The following is a 20,631-nucleotide window of genomic DNA, read 5'->3' on the forward strand; positions in this document are numbered from 1 at the left end:
AGTGTAGCTATCCCATTGTCCGTATCAATTTTTCTGCATCCGATTCACATTTCAACAATATCCTGCATTCAGCAGCATTGTGTAAAGAAAAAAATAATTATATCAGGTCATAGTTGCATTTTGATTTTTCAATAGAGTAATGATGACTGTTATTCTTAAATCCTACAAAAATTCTAAGGGCTGAAAAAGTTCTTTCTTCCTCTCTTATACATTTGTATGTGAAAAGAAAAGAAGGGTTTATAATTTATTGATCTTTATGTCAATCTCAGACACCACAACATCAGCAGTGTTTTTGATATGATTGATATCTTAAATTGGCTACTCAAAGAAAGAATTGGCTTAACACCAGACCAATAATGTGCCATAAAATATGAAACAAAAAAATGATATTCCATATTTCAAAATTCAAACAACAATTTCTCAAATGTCAGTTTAAAACAGGGTCTGCCCTTTTTAAAAAAAATTCATTAGGACAGTTACTGTGCAACAAAGATAGCTTTGTATTATATCAAACCATTTTCACCAGATAACAAAATATTGACCAATGAGACAACTATCCACCAGACACCAGATGGAGTGACAGTAGCAATGATAGGTCACTGAATGGTCTTCTTCAATGAGCAAAACCTATACCACATTGGTTAGCTTAAAAGGCTCTGAAATGACAAAATGTTGAACAATTCAAATGGGAAAATCTAGAGCATGACTTAAAAATGTAAAAAAATAATATGACAGAAAACATCCAATGACATCCATGGACTCACAAGATTGTTTCATGGTTTGGTTTTTATTTGCCACTGTAGATATTTTCGTTTTCAATGAACATGTTTTACTGAATTGAATTAATGTTTTACTTTCTTTTTTAGAAAGTACAAGATGACATTAGAGGCAATACGTTACACCAGTGGTTCTTTGATGTTGCTGGATCAGTTATTATTGCCTAATAAATCAGAATATATCCAGATAAAAAACACAGAGGATGGATGGAACGCAATAAAAAAGATGCAGGTATTACAATTGGCTATTTATAAGGGTAACATAAAAGAACAATCCCTTCTTTAAATACTTTTTTCAAAATTTTAAATATCAGATTGGTTAAAATTTTTGATAATGGATATCTTTAAAGGACTTTACAATCATTTATTCATGAGATTCACTTTGGTACATAGTCCAGAGATGGTAAAGTAAGAGGTAGAAAAAACTCATCATGAAGTAGAATTGATATAAATTAATGTTTAAGTAATTGCATTTGTGTATTGTATAGACAAAATGGCAGCAAGTTCATTTTAATGTTAAAAAGTACATGTATTTGTATATAAACTTTGAGGAGCACTTTCCACTGTCATTAGGGACTGTTGAAGCCTAACTGTAGAACTGTCACTAAAACAATTCAGTAACTATATGGTACTATATTTGTATTTAGATTCGAGGAGCACCTTCCTTTGTTGTTGTAGGCTGTAGAACTGATACCTAAACAATTCAGTAACTATATGGTATATATCATGTATTTAGATTCGAGGAGCACCTTCCTTTGTTGTTGTAGGCTGTAGAACTGTCACTAAAACAATTCAGTAATTATATTGTATTATATTTGTACTTAGATTCGAGGAGCACCTTCCTTTGTTGTTGTAGGCTGTAGAACTGATACCCAAACAATTCAGTAATTATATGGTATTATATTTGTACTTAGATTCGAGGAGCACCTTCCTTTGCTGTTGTAGGCTGTAGAACTGTCACTAAAACAATTCAGTAATTATATTGTATTATATTTGTACTTAGATTCGAGGAGCACCTTCCTTTGTTGTTGTAGGCTGTAGAACTGTCACTAAAACAATTCAGTAATTATATTGTATTATATTTGTACTTAGATTCGAGGAGCACCTTCCTTTGCTGTTGTAGGCTGTAGAACTGATACCCAAACAATTCAGTAATTATATGGTATTATATTTGTACTTAGATTCGAGGAGCACCTTCCTTTGCTGTTGTAGGCTGTAGAACTGTCACTAAAACAATTCAGTAATTATATTGTATTATATTTGTATTTAGATTCGAGGAGCACCTTCCTTTGCTGTTGTAGGCTGTAGAACTGATACCCAAACAATTCAGTAATTATATGGTATTATATTTGTACTTAGATTTAAGGAGCACCTGCTATTGCTGTTGTAGGCTGTAGAACTGATACCCAAACAATTCAGTAACTATATTGTATTATATTTGTACTTAGATTCGAGGAGCACCTGCTATTGCTGTTGTGGGCTGTAGAACTGATACCCAAACAATTCAGTAATTATATGGTATTATATTTGTATTTAGATTCGAGGAGCACCTTCCTTTGCTGTTGTAGGCTGTAGAACTGTCACTAAAACAATTCAGTAACTATATGGTACTATATTTGTACTTAGATTCGAGGAGCACCTTCCTTTGCTGTTGTAGGCTGTAGAACTGATACCCAAACAATTCAGTAACTATATGGTATTGTATTTGTACTTAGATTCGAGGAGCACCTTCCTTTGCTGTTGTAGGCTGTAGAACTGATACCTAAACAATTCAGTAACTATATGGTATTATATTTGTACTTAGATTCGAGGAGCACCTTCCTTTGTTGTTGTAGGCTGTAGAACTGATACCCAAACAATTCAGTAACTATATTGTATTATATTTGTACTTAGATTCGAGGAGCACCTTCCTTTGTTGTTGTAGGCTGTAGAACTGATACCCAAACAATTCAGTAACTATATTGTATTATATTTGTACTTAGATTCGAGGAGCACCTTCCTTTGTTGTTGTAGGCTGTAGAACTGATACCCAAACAATTCAGTAATTATATGGTATTATATTTGTACTTAGATTCGAGGAGCACCTTCCTTTGTTGTTGTAGGCTGTAGAACTGATACCCAAACAATTCAGTAACTATATTGTATTATATTTGTGTGGTAGAGCTATATTTTTATGTTTTATGTTATTTAAGATTTTATGTTATTAGAATATATACTGGATATATTCTATTTACAGTTATTATAATTTGTAATATGCTAGTTTACTCAGGTAGAACATTTCTTATTGTTTATATCTTTTCTATTGGTCAGTATGATTTAGGCGGGAATCTTTTGTTTAACTATTCTTTGTTCTGGTCACTTGGCTAAAATATTTATATGAAGTGGTAGCCATTTTCTTCAGCTCTATTGGAAGTTGTTATATCTTTAATTTGATATTGAAATAGTCTAGGACTTTCATATTCTTTAATAAGGTCAGTTTATTACTAATATATTCATTACAATAACATTCAAGTTTTAATGTCCAAGAGTGAGTGATATACAAGTGTATAATTGTATGAATAGGTGACCGTATTATGAAAGGTGTGTGCGATTGATTAAATAGTAAAGTTATGTGTAAACTATTCATAACTCATAAAGTAATAAAGATAAACTTGATAATATAGTTTTATTTGTAAGATTTAATAAACTATATAAATTCTACATAAAACTGGTAAAAGTATGATTTATACTTTAATTTCTAGTAACATTAATATATAATCTATTTTAACAGTTTGTATGAGTGAGCGTTAAATGATTTTATACTTCTTTAAAGTTAATACAAGTAAATATTTGATTAACTAGATTTAAGGATAGATAACTCTGATTATTCTAATCTAGCAGTATAAATAAGGTTTCTATGATTTTAATATTTTGTCTTCAGGTTATATTATTGAAACAGAATGTAAACTGATTCAAATCAATCAGTTGGTGAAAAGACCTTTGCACTACATGTGAGGTATGTTTATATGTATACAGTTTGTATTGTTCATGTTACTTTTATGTTGCTTTGCTTAAATGTATTGTCTACTTTGTGTAACTGTTGCAAAACGGAATGTCTTGTTTGCACTTACAATTGCCTGTTATAATTATGTTAAACTAACTATTTTTGGTATGATACTACAAGCATAGCTACGTATTAGCTGTGAACTTAGTCTGTCGTTGCATATTTCACAATGCACTAAATATAGAGAAATATAGAATGTACTTATTTAATACAGAATTCGGAATGGTGTAATATCGTTTTGTGTAGCTTGTACAAATATTATTTTAAAGAGCAAAGGAAATCTACAGTTTCTTCTATGCATATAGATATATTGATTTTATAGTAATTGATAATTACTACTTATTGAAATGTATAAGAAATATATTGTTATTATTTCAGGGTCATTTTTGTTAGAATATTAACATCAATTCTGATGAAATAAAGAACCTAAGACCTATCAACGTGTTTGTGTTTATTTAAATACATGGGAAGCACGACTACATTTGTACTTAGATTCGAGGAGCACCTTCCTTTGCTGTTGTAGGCTGTAGAACTGATACCCAAACAATTCAGTAATTATATGGTATTATATTTGTACTTAGATTCGAGGAGCACCTTCCTTTGCTGTTGTAGGCTGTAGAACTGTCACTAAAACAATTCAGTAATTATATGGTATTATATTTGTACTTAGATTCGAGGAGCACCTTCCTTTGCTGTTGTGGGCTGTAGAACTGATACCCAAACAATTCAGTAATTATATGGTATTATATTTGTATTTAGATTCGAGGAGCACCTTCCTTTGCTGTTGTGGGCTGTAGAACTGATACCCAAACAATTCAGTAATTATATGGTATTATATTTGTACTTAGATTCGAGGAGCACCTTCCTTTGTTGTTGTAGGCTGTAGAACTGATACCCAAACAATTCAGTAATTATATGGTATTATATTTGTACTTAGATTTAAGGAGCACCTGCTATTGCTGTTGTAGGCTGTAGAACTGATACCCAAACAATTCAGTAACTATATTGTATTATATTTGTACTTAGATTTAAGGAGCACCTGCTATTGCTGTTGTAGGCTGTAGAACTGATACCCAAACAATTCAGTAATTATATGGTATTATATTTGTACTTAGATTCGAGGAGCACCTTCCTTTGTTGTTGTAGGCTGTAGAACTGATACCCAAACAATTCAGTAATTATATGGTATTATATTTGTACTTAGATTCGAGGAGCACCTGCTATTGCTGTTGTGGGCTGTAGAACTGATACCCAAACAATTCAGTAACTATATGGTATTATATTTGTACTTAGATTCGAGGAGCACCTTCCTTTGTTGTTGTAGGCTGTAGAACTGATACCCAAACAATTCAGTAATTATATGGTATTATATTTGTACTTAGATTCGAGGAGCACCTTCCTTTGCTGTTGTGGGCTGTAGAACTGTCACTAAAACAATTCAGTAATTATATGGTATTATATTTGTATTTAGATTCGAGGAGCACCTTCCTTTGCTGTTGTGGGCTGTAGAACTGTCACTAAAACAATTCAGTAATTATATGGTATTATATTTGTACTTAGATTCGAGGAGCACCTTCCTTTGCTGTTGTGGGCTGTAGAACTGTCACTAAAACAATTCAGTAATTATATGGTATTATATTTGTATTTAGATTCGAGGAGCACCTTCTTTTGCTGTTGTGGGCTGTAGAACTGATACCCAAACAATTCAGTAACTATATTGTATTATATTTGTATTTAGATTCGAGGAGCACCTTCCTTTGCTGTTGTGGGCTGTAGAACTGATACCCAAACAATTCAGTAATTATATGGTATTGTATTTGTACTTAGATTCGAGGAGCACCTTCCTTTGCTGTTGTGGGCTGTAGAACTGTCACTAAAACAATTCAGTAATTATATGGTATTATATTTGTATTTAGATTCGAGGAGCACCTTCCTTTGCTGTTGTAGGCTGTAGAACTGATACCCAAACAATTCAGTAATTATATTGTATTATATTTGTACTTAGATTCGAGGAGCACCTGCTATTGCTGTAGTAGGCTGTAGAACTGATACCCAAACAATTCAGTAATTATATGGTATTATATTTGTACTTAGATTTAAGGAGCACCTGCTATTGCTGTTGTAGGCTGTAGAACTGATACCCAAACAATTCAGTAATTATATGGTATTATATTTGTACTTAGATTCGAGGAGCACCTGCTATTGCTGTTGTGGGCTGTAGAACTGATACCCAAACAATTCAGTAACTATATGGTATTATATTTGTACTTAGATTCGAGGAGCACCTTCCTTTGCTGTTGTAGGCTGTAGAACTGATACCCAAACAATTCAGTAATTATATGGTATTATATTTGTACTTAGATTTAAGGAGCACCTTCTTTTGCTGTTGTAGGCTGTAGAACTGATACCCAAACAATTCAGTAATTATATGGTATTATATTTGTACTTAGATTTAAGGAGCACCTTCTTTTGCTGTTGTAGGCTGTAGAACTGATACCCAAACAATTCAGTAATTATATGGTATTATATTTGTACTTAGATTTAAGGAGCACCTTCTTTTGCTGTTGTAGGCTGTAGAACTGATACCCAAACAATTCAGTAACTATATTGTATTATATTTGTACTTAGATTCGAGGAGCACCTTCCTTTGTTGTTGTAGGCTGTAGAACTGTCACTAAAACAATTCAGTAATTATATTGTATTATATTTGTATTTAGATTCGAGGAGCACCTTCCTTTGCTGTTGTGGGCTGTAGAACTGATACCCAAACAATTCAGTAACTATATGGTACTATATTTGTATTTAGATTCGAGGAGCACCTTCCTTTGCTGTTGTAGGCTGTAGAACTGTCACTAAAACAATTCAGTAATTATATTGTATTATATTTGTACTTAGATTCGAGGAGCACCTTCCTTTGCTGTTGTAGGCTGTAGAACTGATACCTAAACAATTCAGTAACTATATTGTATTATATTTGTACTTAGATTCGAGGAGCACCTTCCTTTGCTGTTGTGGGCTGTAGAACTGATACCTAAACAATTCAGTAACTATATGGTATTGTATTTGTACTTAGATTCGAGGAGCACCTTCCTTTGTTGTTGTAGGCTGTAGAACTGATACCCAAACAATTCAGTAATTATATGGTATTATATTTGTACTTAGATTCGAGGAGCACCTTCCTTTGTTGTTGTAGGCTGTAGAACTGATACCCAAACAATTCAGTAATTATATGGTATTATATTTGTACTTAGATTCGAGGAGCACCTTCCTTTGCTGTTGTGGGCTGTAGAACTGTCACTAAAACAATTCAGTAATTATATGGTATTATATTTGTATTTAGATTCGAGGAGCACCTTCCTTTGTTGTTGTGGGCTGTAGAACTGATACCCAAACAATTCAGTAACTATATTGTATTATATTTGTACTTAGATTCGAGGAGCACCTTCCTTTGTTGTTGTAGGCTGTAGAACTGATACCCAAACAATTCAGTAATTATATGGTATTATATTTGTACTTAGATTTAAGGAGCACCTGCTATTGCTGTTGTAGGCTGTAGAACTGATACCCAAACAATTCAGTAACTATATTGTATTATATTTGTACTTAGATTCGAGGAGCACCTTCCTTTGCTGTTGTAGGCTGTAGAACTGATACCCAAACAATTCAGTAACTATATTGTATTATATTTGTATTTAGATTCGAGGAGCACCTTCCTTTGCTGTTGTGGGCTGTAGAACTGATACCCAAACAATTCAGTAATTATATGGTATTATATTTGTACTTAGATTCGAGGAGCACCTTCCTTTGTTGTTGTGGGCTGTAGAACTGATACCCAAACAATTCAGTAACTATATGGTATTATATTTGTACTTAGATTCGAGGAGCACCTTCCTTTGCTGTTGTAGGCTGTAGAACTGATACCCAAACAATTCAGTAACTATATTGTATTATATTTGTACTTAGATTCGAGGAGCACCTTCCTTTGTTGTTGTGGGCTGTAGAACTGATACCCAAACAATTCAGTAACTATATTGTATTATATTTGTACTTAGATTCGAGGAGCACCTTCCTTTGCTGTTGTAGGCTGTAGAACTGATACCCAAACAATTCAGTAACTATATTGTATTATATTTGTACTTAGATTTAAGGAGCACCTTCCTTTGTTGTTGTAGGCTGTAGAACTGATACCCAAACAATTCAGTAACTATATTGTATTATATTTGTACTTAGATTCGAGGAGCACCTTCCTTTGCTGTTGTAGGCTGTAGAACTGATACCCAAACAATTCAGTAACTATATGGTATTATATTTGTACTTAGATTCGAGGAGCACCTTCCTTTGTTGTTGTGGGCTGTAGAACTGATACCCAAACAATTCAGTAACTATATTGTATTATATTTGTACTTAGATTCGAGGAGCACCTTCCTTTGCTGTTGTAGGCTGTAGAACTGATACCCAAACAATTCAGTAACTATATTGTATTATATTTGTACTTAGATTCGAGGAGCACCTTCCTTTGTTGTTGTAGGCTGTAGAACTGATACCCAAACAATTCAGTAATTATATGGTATTATATTTGTACTTAGATTTAAGGAGCACCTGCTATTGCTGTTGTAGGCTGTAGAACTGATACCCAAACAATTCAGTAACTATATTGTATTATATTTGTACTTAGATTCGAGGAGCACCTGCTATTGCTGTTGTGGGCTGTAGAACTGATACCCAAACAATTCAGTAATTATATGGTATTATATTTGTATTTAGATTCGAGGAGCACCTTCCTTTGCTGTTGTAGGCTGTAGAACTGATACCCAAACAATTCAGTAACTATATTGTATTATATTTGTACTTAGATTCGAGGAGCACCTGCTATTGCTGTTGTGGGCTGTAGAACTGATACCCAAACAATTCAGTAATTATATGGTATTATATTTGTATTTAGATTCGAGGAGCACCTGCTATTGCTGTTGTGGGCTGTAGAACTGATACCCAAACAATTCAGTAACTATATTGTATTATATTTGTACTTAGATTTAAGGAGCACCTGCTATTGCTGTTGTAGGCTGTAGAACTGATACCCAAACAATTCAGTAACTATATTGTATTATATTTGTACTTAGATTTAAGGAGCACCTGCTATTGCTGTTGTAGGCTGTAGAACTGATACCCAAACAATTCAGTAACTATATTGTATTATATTTGTACTTAGATTTAAGGAGCACCTGCTATTGCTGTTGTAGGCTGTAGAACTGATACCCAAACAATTCAGTAACTATATTGTATTATATTTGTACTTAGATTTAAGGAGCACCTGCTATTGCTGTTGTAGGCTGTAGAACTGATACCCAAACAATTCAGTAACTATATTGTATTATATTTGTACTTAGATTTAAGGAGCACCTGCTATTGCTGTTGTAGGCTGTAGAACTGATACCCAAACAATTCAGTAACTATATTGTATTATATTTGTACTTAGATTCGAGGAGCACCTGCTATTGCTGTTGTGGGCTGTAGAACTGATACCCAAACAATTCAGTAATTATATGGTATTATATTTGTATTTAGATTCGAGGAGCACCTTCCTTTGCTGTTGTAGGCTGTAGAACTGTCACTAAAACAATTCAGTAATTATATTGTATTATATTTGTACTTAGATTCGAGGAGCACCTTCCTTTGCTGTTGTAGGCTGTAGAACTGATACCTAAACAATTCAGTAACTATATGGTATTATATTTGTACTTAGATTCGAGGAGCACCTTCCTTTGCTGTTGTGGGCTGTAGAACTGATACCCAAACAATTCAGTAATTATATGGTATTATATTTGTACTTAGATTCGAGGAGCACCTTCCTTTGTTGTTGTAGGCTGTAGAACTGATACCCTAACAATTCAGTAACTATATGGTATTATATTTGTACTTAGATTCGAGGAGCACCTTCCTTTGTTGTTGTAGGCTGTAGAACTGATACCCAAACAATTCAGTAACTATATGGTATTATATTTGTATTTAGATTCGAGGAGCACCTGCTATTGCTGTTGCAGGATGTTTAAGTCTAGCTGTAGAACTAATACCCAAACAATTCAGTAATGTTAAAGAATTAGTGGACTTTGTAGTGACAAAGTTAGAATACCTAGTAACCTCAAGACCAACAGCTGTAAATATGCTAGATGCTGCCAAATTATATACTGCAAGGATGACAGAGTATGCTAAACAACCAGATCTCACGCCAGATGTCATCAAAAATAAGTATGTAATTCTAATTAAACTAAGGAATAATTAAACAAAGAGTTATTATATAAGATAACACTACTTGTACTTGTTATCACACACTTCACCAGTGTCAATGTGATGATCGTAACTGCAATTACGATCATCCCAAAATGTCGGACACAAATTTAGTGAAATTTTAGAAGGCTCATTTCTCCACTTTGACAGTTTTTTTCAGATTTGTATTAGGTCAAAAAATATCCTTATAAGCATTGCCATTGAAATATTTCTTCGTACATGATGGAAAAGGAACAAGAAGAACGAAAATCGAGAAATTACGATGATGATCGTAACTTTTATTTATTTTTATCAATGATGATCGTAACTTTTATTAAAGATGATCGTAACTGTCTGTTCCAACAAAGCATTTTCAGATAAATAAAGCTGTCTGGTATGCGAAAAAGTGTAAATATCAGTTAATATTGTGATAATAATGAGGAATAGTCACCGAGGGGAGGGTAACGTCCTATTGGTTAGTGCACAGATGGTTATGACTTTGCTAGATTTCGTTTTTTCCCCATCTAGTTCAATATTAAGGAAGCTGGCTTGTCATGTTTTTGATTTTATGTCAGATTTTCGGAATCCTCTGGTTTTATCCATTTAAATGCCTTGAAAAAATTTGCCCGGTGACCCCCATTTTTCTTTTTGAAATTCTTTAACATGTATAATGATAAGCCATCTGTAAAAGTCTTATAAAATTTTAATTACTTTTTAACAGTTTTTGAGAACTTTAACTTGTCAATGATAAAGCTATGAAAAGTCAAGAGAGGATATTTTCCCGCCAAATTTTCAATGGCTCATATCTCGAAAACAAGCACGGTGACCTATATATTTTTTTTGCTTTTTGGATTCCTTTATTAATTACTTATCAATATAAGCTAGTGTTTTGAAAAGTTAATTACTTTGAAACTGAGAAGCGAGCTCCCTTAAAATGCATTGGGGGTTAACAACGTTACATATATTTTATATAAGTATTGGACATTTCATATTAATGGCCAGTTTGGTAAAATTGGAGGATTTTTTAAAAATTATTTTTCCATACACTTTGTAGGGAAAAAAAGTACCTTTCGAGAATCTGGTATTTTGGGGGGAATTCAGACTTTATATTTTTTTATTAACAGATATAGGATTTTGAAAGGAGAGGTAGAAAAATAGTGCATTTAGAAGTGTAACCATATCTGTTGAATAAAAAAACCCAATGAAACCATCAATAAAGGGAGCTATTTGATTTTTATTTCAGGAAGGGCTTGGATGATTTTTTCCTGCATTGTTCTAAGTTGAAATCTCTATCCAGTGTTTTTTTTAATTTTTCACTCTATTCGGTCCTGTCTTTTTGCATTAGTTTATCCTGATTTTTTTGCCTAAATTGTAATCCTGACTTTTGGTTTGGCAAAGTTGTTCTTCCGGCCTTTTTGTTTTACTCAAATCTCCTGTCCTGCCTTTTTTCCAAATCCCCCCTCCCTATAAAAAATCAAATAGTAGCTATTTGATATTTTTGGCTTAAACAACTTCTTCAACTAATTTCAATAAAACATATCGTATATCGTAAGTGTAAGGATTTATACATGAACTCTAATATGAACGTGTATACCATCTATTTCAGCTTTTCCTTCTTTATATGCATAAATAGCCAACCCATGGTAAATATAGGCAACAGAAGTCTAGTAACGGAATCATGAGATTTTCATAAAAGGGGTAGAAAAACTGGCTGCAAAAGAGTAGGCCCGCTACAGTCATGCTTCATTGATTCTCTATATAATCAACCAAGTTTTTCCTACTTCCCTCTAAATGAGCCTCTGTAGTCTACCAATGTTAACTAGTCATAGTTTGAAAATACAAGACCAGGCAACAAGAAACACATCAAAATAATGTAACTTGATGCCTAATCTATACCATTAAACGAGAAGACCTAATTTTGTGTGTCGCTTCTCTTCCTTCCACAATAAATTAATCATCATGCCTCTGTGTCCTATAGGTAACATGCATAGTCGCATTTGTCATCCATTCTTATGATTATTCAGATTGAGTTATTTTGGGAGAAAAACGACAAAAAGGTTTCCGGATATTGATTCCGTCATTTGACTGACTTTAAGTCATAGATAGGTTTTCCGGTTTGAAACATGCACAAGTACAACCAATCGTATCATGGATAACAAAAATGAAAAATAAATAAGCCAATCAGAGCGTTCTCCATATCATGGTTTATAGATCACAAGAACCACAACTATTTTACCTCCTTAGAAAGGACAATTATTTTTCCCGTTTATCTACAATGATATATAGTTATATATATATGTAGGACTCTAAAGTGCGATGGGGACGCTAAAGTACGATGGTCACGCTAAAGTGCGATGGTAAACGCTAAAGTGCGATGCCTCCATACGCTAAAGTGCGATGGTCCGCCAAAGTATAGACGTACAAAACGTAGTTGGATTATGACGTTAACAGTCGTTTATACAAACCAAAAATGAACATACCGGAATATGAAATAAATAATGGAAGCGAACAGATGCAAATTTATGTTTACGTTAACATTAAAATATTGATTTTATTGAAGAGTATAAACATCGGTAAAATAAAGGTTCACGTTTTCAAGCGTAAATCAGAAATTGTCCATTAGTGTGTACAATTTGGTTAAATATAACATGTATTAATATCTACTCGCTACGAAAAAGGGGGAAAATAAATTTTATTTATTCCATCCAGTGGTAAATAGTTCATGCATGTTCAGGACAAGGGGCGTATTGGATGTAGCTAGCCGTTTACACAGACTATTAATGTAAAAACATCCCCTTGCCAGTTGCAAATACAAAATTTGTCTTCTTAATTTAGAAACAGTCACATAAGACTACCGGTAAAGTAAAAGCCTATCGCATTATATGTTATTTCATAGCAGACTAGATTTTGCAACAAAAGACTTGTTTTTAACATTAGTTCCCTTGAACCTCTCTCTTTTTTTCCATAGCACTTTAGCGTGCTATACCGTCGCACTTTAGCAAACAAACAACCATCGTACTTTAGCGTGAGACACCATCGTACTTTAGCGTAGACCATCGCACTTTAGCGTGACCATCGCATTTTAGAGTACCATCGCACTTTAGAGTCCTACATATATACATTCTCTGTATTCTGTCTACTGTTTTCTTTGAAATGACTATTTAAGGGGTCATACCAGTTGCATACATGTATATGTTGAAATAAGTAAAACATGTGGAAAAAAGAATGTGTCCATAGAACACGGATGCCACATCGGCACTATCAGTTTCTATGTTCAGTGGACCGTGAAATGGGGAAAAATCTCTAATTTGACATAAATAATTAGAAAGATTATATAATAGGGAACATAATTATTTACTAAGTTTCGAACTGATTGGACTTTAACTTCATCAAAAACTACCACAACCAATAAATTTAACCTGAAGCCGGACGAACGAACGAACGAACGAACGAACGGACGCACATACTAGAAAACATAATGCCCTTAAATGGAGTATAAACATTTATTATTGAAAGTGAAAGTAGTGATTTGGCCAAAATGAAAATAGGGTAGAGACAGGTAGAGATTTGAGGAAGGCAGAACTTTTTCGGGACGTCGGGTTTTGATACCTTTTATGAAATTCTCCAGAAATAATATGTTTTACAAAAAATCATTCTACAATTACAACTGTGTATGCCCGCAATTTCGCGGGTGTGATCTAGTATTACTAATAGTTATTTCAAGAATATTCAGTGAAAGTTTTGGGCTGTATTCTCAAACTGTATCATGAGGATGACATTTATTTTTACTTCATATAAACGTATTCCATTTTGAATATTAACTAATAAGGACACATGCATATAAGCCTGCTAATTCCATCTTATGTCATTTCTTTTTGACAAATAGCGGTGTTCATTCAGCTCATTTTGTTTAGTTTTAAAATCATATTATTTTCACTAATACCAATATATCGTGACTGCTAAATAGGATGTTCATTTAAAGAAAAAACACATCGTAAATTTTGAGTTACGATCATCATTTTATAAAAACAAGTCCAAGTTACGATCATCCATATACGAAGTTACGATCATCATCTTGTTTTTTTTAATCTCGATTTTCGTTCTTCTGGTTGTTTTTCTATCATTTAGGAAAAACACTTTCAATGGTAATGATTATTAAAAAATTTCTTGATATAAAACAAATCTGAAAATAAGCTGTTAAAGTGGAGAAATCGGCCTTTTAAAATTTCCCTAAACTTGTGTCCGCCATAGTGGGATGATCGTAATTGCAGTTACGATCATCATGTTGACACCGGTACAACTTCCAGCTAACAGAGACCAATAAGTAAACAATATGCATTCTACATTGTTGAAGGTTGACATGACTTTCATTATTCATTTATTTTTTGTGGTTACAATTTTCATAAATTTATGTTTTCACAACTTTTTAACACTGAGAGTGATTTAAGATCAGGATCAAACATCAGTTACAGTTGGCACCGGGAATAAATACAAAATGTTTTTTGAAAATTGTTGGAAATCAAATTTTGCTTCATTGTTTAATTTATTGTTAGAATAGTCACTGAGATCGAACAGATGCTAGAGGATGATGTAAATGTTAACAAAAGAATGGGACAATATGGTGGAGAAGATATACTTGGTGGTCTTGGAAACAGTTCAGCTACGATTCTGACACATTGCAATACTGGTTCCTTAGCAACAGCAGGTTATGGCACAGCACTAGGTAAAATCTTGGATAAAAATAGATTGATTTAAAGATCTGTTTGAAACTCATAATTAAAATTCCAACTTGAAATTAGATTTACTTTTTTATGTTTATATTTGGGTTATCTCCCCTATCCATACTGACAATTATTAAATATTTCTACTTTGCTATGATAGTATATGTTAAATTTATTTCATATGTATATATATTTTTAAAGATGATTTAAAAAAAATATTCTACTAAATTTATACATCTGAGTGATGTGCTCCCATTCTCAACTTTGTGTATTTTAAAATTAAACATTGCATTTATAGGGGCATCATTTGTGTCTCCCAAACACAATAATATCTTCAAGGAAGTCTCACATTGACTTTGCTATAATACAGTTACTTCAGAGTGGAGTGGGGGAGGGGTCACTTTGTCTAGTTATACGACCGCACATATTAAAAAAATGTTGGTCGTATATTGGTATCACGTCGTCGACGTCATCATCAGCGTCGTCCAAAGACAGATGGTTTCAGGATAATAACTTAAGTATAAGTAAATAGAAATCATTCAAGTTTTAACACATTGTTTATAACCACAAAAGGAAAGTTGGGATTGATTTTGAGGGTTATGGTCCCAAAGGTTTAGGAATAAGGGGCACAAAACAAGCATTTATTTAGTTTCAGGACAATGAGTTGTGTATTAGTATTTCAATTGCTTTGAAATTGTACCACAATGTTTAATACCATATGTAGAAGGTTTGGATTCAATTTAAGGGTTATGGGACAAACAATCTTGGAATTAAGGGCCAAAAACAAGCATTTTTCTAGTTTAAGGATAATAGCTTGTGTGTTACTGTATGGATCTCTCTGACATTGTACCACAAGGTTCCATATAACAAAGGGAAGGCTGGGATTGAGTTTGTGGTTATTTTCCCTAAACATGTAGGAATAAGGGGCCAAAAAGAAGCATTTTTCTAGTTTACAGACAATAACTTGTGTTTAAGTGTATAAATCTCTCTGAAATTATACCACAAGTTTCCATACTACAAAGGGATGGTTATGGCTCAAATCATTTAGCAAAAAAGGGCAAAAAAGGGGGAAAAACTAGGGTTTTTCTGGTTAAAGGACAATTTAGACAATTTAAAGTAGTGTAAGTGAGGTAATCCAATTCCATTTAGAGGAAACTGTTAAAAATATATATTTATATGTTTGATTACCTCCCTTACACTGCTTGAAAATTATGTATTAAGAAATGATGATTGTCTTTCCCATTTCAGATTTCAGAATTTAAAAAGAAAATTTCTTCAAATATTTTTTTTTTTGAGGGGATTGCTTAAAAGCAAAAAAAAATGTTTAAGTTCATTAGACCAGATTCATTCTGTGTCAGAAACCTATGCTTGTCAACTAATTAATCACAATCCAAATTCAGAGCTGTATCCAGCTTTAATGCTGTGGCCATACCTGCCCCAACTGTTCAGGGTTCGACCTCTGCGGTCGTATAAAGCTGCACCCTGCGGAGCATCTGGTTTTATTTGTTATCATAATCAATATTTATTCTATATTTTTCTATTTTATTTTTTATATAAGCCATTAAGTATCTGTGATATGGTAGGTGATTAGAAAAGCTTTGTAGATGCCATATACATAAAAGTGTAAAATGTAGGTTTTCTTTGCAATAGGAAAAAAAATCTTTGTAATGCAATTCACATTTGTACTGACATTTTGATTTTGAAAATATATTGTATTTTAAGAGGGTAAATCCAGGGAATAATATTCAGAATGTGCAATCATGTTGGTTTATCTAATAGTTGAACATTTTAGCAGAATTAGTTTAGCATTTAATAGGTAGAATTAGAAAATGAATACAGGCAAGGTATTTAAATACTTCCTGACATCCATGATATTCTTACATTTTACAGTCACTTATATCCATTTTCAAATTGTGATAGTAAAATCAATGATTGATGTTGCAAGTATGAAAATACAATTCAGTTATACCTCAATTTTCACCACTTAGGCTTAGTAGTCACTTTGCACTGTTTAATATACAAATAAGTGCACATAGATATTGGTTATTTACAATTGTTCAAATAAATTGATGAACAAGTACACTAGTAAATATATATATTTTGTGATATAAATGTTAGTGTACTAACTTAGCATGATCAATGTAGAACTAGATATTTGTCTTGCTGTTGAAAACATAAAATAAAACCAATCTGATTGGCATACACAGATCATGTGTGTTTTCTTGCAAGCAAGGACCTGACAATGTTAAATTCCTTTTGAAGTTTTGAAACTATTTTTGTCAAGCTATGAAATAAAAGTGAAAAAAAACTCATTTGAATGTTACAGTGATTCTAAAAATTCTGGTTTGCAAATATCAGCAACGCTCTAAACCAAAATTTTGATAGGAAAGAATGCTATGACCAGAAATGATCTAACAAGGGTATCAGAATCCACCTACCATCGAATTTTCTCAGAAAATTGAAATGTTAGTTTAATATTATTTCTAAATTTATCACATAGAATTTAAGAAAGGTTTGTCATAAGTGATGTAAGTACAGAAGCACTGACTATGAGCTGGGGATACCAGCTGCCTCTTTAGTAGTCTGCAAACAGCTGTGTCAGCCCAATGCTGGAAAATGAAAATTAGATTTTATAAATTGGTGCAAAGCACTTGAGTGGATATACTTTCATCAGGTACACACAACCCAAAAATTTGAAAGCCAAGGATGCATTCATAACTACTTGTATACTTGAAGAGCTAACTGACTTAAATGAACAAATATTAATATCCAAATCAAAAGGGAAAATTACAGTGTTGATAGAGTAAGAAATGCAATGATCAGTGAGTATGATGCATGAGTTTTTGTAGACATTGATGCCTTATTTTTCAGGAGTTGTAAGATATTTGCAGAGCAAACAAAAGTTGGATCATGTTTACTGTACAGAAACCAGACCCTACAACCAGGGAGCTAGGTTAACAGCTTATGAAATAGTCTATGAGAAAATGCCAGGAACATTGATCTGTGATAGTATGGTGGCCATGTTGATGAAGAAAAATAAAATATCAGCTGTTATTGTTGGTGCAGACAGAGTCGTTGCTAATGGTGATGCTGCCAATAAAATAGGGACGTACCAAATAGCCATAGTGGCTAAACATCATGGTGTGCCATTCTATGTGGCTTGTCCATCCACTACGTATGATGACACTTTACCGGACGGAGATCATATTGTAATAGAGGAAAGACCACATGGGGAGATGACTTCTGTGAATGGAACCAGAATCGCTGCCCCAGGTACATTTTTAAATAAATTTTATTTTATTCATTCAAAAAATAAAAGTAAATTTATTCATTAAACCAAATACCTTGACTAAAGTTAATTTGGCTCATTTAATTTTCAGATATTAAATTTTTTTTGACCAAATATCTTCTTTGACGCTTTGTCAAAATATTTGAACAACACACTTCATCGGGAAAATGTCAATGGATATATAGCAGTTTGACAAACATAAATTTTGATAATTGAGAAGCTTAATATTTCCTTAACAATAGAACTTGATGAAAACATTCAGCTGATTTTTACAGAGTTATCTCCCTTTATTTTTATGTACCACCTTAATATCCAAAGTACTTTATATCTGCTTAGAATTAAACATTATATTTCAGGTATTGGTTGTTGGAATCCAGCCTTTGATGTCACACCAGGAGAGCTTATTACAGGGGGAATAATTACAGAATTTGGTGTATTCAAACCATCAGAGCTTCAACAAAAAATCAGACAAGCAAAATCCAAATGATATTTATTATACTGTTCCAATGCTATGGATGATCCAAATAAATTTTTATTTTTATGTTTCATTTTAAATTTTGTTTGTCTATTTATAAAACTGAAGTCCAAGGAATGAATCGTTTCTAAGAGGCTATTTGTAGATATTTGATTCACCAAAAACGAAGCTACTGAATTTTGTTGTTGTTAACTCTTCTTTTGTACAAGTATCTTTTGAGACCACTCCTTGTCACAGAAAAATGCCTCCTTCATGAACAATACATTGTATAAAAAAGAATATGTGGTGTGATTGCCAATGAGACAACAATTTTCCAGAGACCAAACAACACAGAAATAATCAACTGTAGGTTACTGTTGACCTTCTACAATAAGCAAAGCCCATACTGCATATTCAGCTATATAAAATGCTCTGAAATGACAAATGTAAAACAAGTTTATTTTATGTGTATCACATGGTATTCCAAAAACAAAATGTGTTGAGTTTTAGAACATTTGTTATTTCTTTCTCTTGCATGGTTGATGCCATTTCCTTTTGAACATGAATACAGTATTCTATCAGTTCAAGACTTAGCTTAACTACATTAACCTTCATACAAAGCTCATAGATAATACTTCTAGTTCAAATATTGTCTTATGTCTGTCACTTGAATTTCTAGTCATGTCCATCACCAAAGTTGATTTTTGATACAATTATCCTTTGATCATCTATGCACAAGATAAGTTCTTATAAACATTTTGATAAATGCGGATACTTGTAAGTGTAATACAGATTAATCACTGTTGCTGCCATTCTATAATCCTATTTGTTAACTTGATATTAAAATTCACATTTTAGAAGATGTAACCACATTACCATATTAAAACTTTTGGGGAAATGAACTGTGACACACTATTTATTAGTAACACCAAACATAATGTCTTTCAGAGGTTATTACTGGTAAATTATCAAGTCAGGGATTTCGTTACCACAAATCATTTAAAATCTTTACTAAATTCTAGATTTGGTTTTGAAGTTTGGTTCTACCTGTAGAAAACTTATTTCAAACGGGATAGCACATCCTCATTTTTACAGAGATGTTGTTTACCGTGCCATTGGATGCTGGATGTGTAATGATTGATAATTTAGTCTCAGATGCATTACTTTTTATTAGTTGTAATTGGCTTTGAACTAGCTGACAGTAACTGCGAGAAATCTCAGATCTGTACTTGGTGTCTTTTTGTTGATGGGATGTACAAGTACTCGGTCACGTCCACTCTCTGTTTTTGTAAGATGTATTTCTATTTGTATCCATCTGATGAGTTAAGCCTTTTTCAACTGATTTGTATAGTTTGTTCTTATGTTGTACTGTTACACCACTGTCCCAGATTGAGGGGAGGGTTGGGATCCCGCTAACATGTTTAACCTCGCCACATTCTGTATGTATGTGCCTGTCCAAAGTCAGGAGTCTTTAATTCAGTGGTTGTCGTTTGTTGCTGTGTTACATATTTGTTTTTTGTTCATTTTTTTATACATAAATTAGGCCATTAGTTTTCTCGTTTGAATTGTTCTACATGTGTCATTTCAGGACCTTTTATAGCTAACTATGCGGTATGAGGTTTGCTCATTGTTGAAGGTCGTACGGTGACCTATAGTTGTTATTTTCTGTGTCACACGGTCTCTTGTGAAGAGTTGTCTCATTGGCAATCATACCACATCTTTTTTTATATTATAAGTTCATATGCATTGATAATTTTCTTGAAATAATCATAGATTTTTATACGACCGCAAAAATTTTAATTTTTCGTCCTATATTGCTATCAAGTTGGCGTCGTCGTCCGAATACTTTTAGTTTTCGCACTCTAACTTTAGTAAAAGTGAATAGAAATCTATGAAATTTTAACACAAGGTTTATGACCACAAAAGGAAGGTTGGGATTGATTTTGGGAGTTTTGATCCCAACATTTTAGGAATAAGGGGCCAAAAAGGGCCCAAATAAGCATTTTCTTGGTTTTCGCACAATAACTTAAGTTTAAGTAAATAGAAATCTATGAAATTTTGACACAAGGTTTATGACCACAAAA

The 20,631-nt window shown here is 32.9% G+C and overlaps 1 protein-coding gene across 2 annotated transcripts in view; it reads left to right on the top strand.

The window, feature by feature from the left end:
* Nucleotides 1–18,648, top strand: part of LOC143057046 (methylthioribose-1-phosphate isomerase-like) — a 21,148-nt gene extending 2,500 nt beyond the window's left edge. For both annotated transcript variants that reach the window (XM_076230270.1, XM_076230280.1), the window contains exons 2-6: nt 867–1,008; nt 9,830–10,065; nt 14,637–14,806; nt 17,676–18,077; nt 18,450–18,648. In XM_076230270.1, coding sequence (XP_076086385.1) covers nt 877–1,008; nt 9,830–10,065; nt 14,637–14,806; nt 17,676–18,077; nt 18,450–18,580 — 1,071 coding nt within the window. In that variant the 5' untranslated portion in view covers nt 867–876 and the 3' untranslated portion in view covers nt 18,581–18,648. The remainder of the gene's footprint in view (nt 1–866; nt 1,009–9,829; nt 10,066–14,636; nt 14,807–17,675; nt 18,078–18,449) is intronic.
* The last annotated feature ends 1,983 nt before the right edge of the window (nt 18,649–20,631 follow it).

This window comes from Mytilus galloprovincialis, chromosome 1 (genome assembly GCF_965363235.1).
Source record: "Mytilus galloprovincialis chromosome 1, xbMytGall1.hap1.1, whole genome shotgun sequence".
Lineage (NCBI taxonomy): Eukaryota > Metazoa > Mollusca > Bivalvia > Mytilida > Mytilidae > Mytilus > Mytilus galloprovincialis.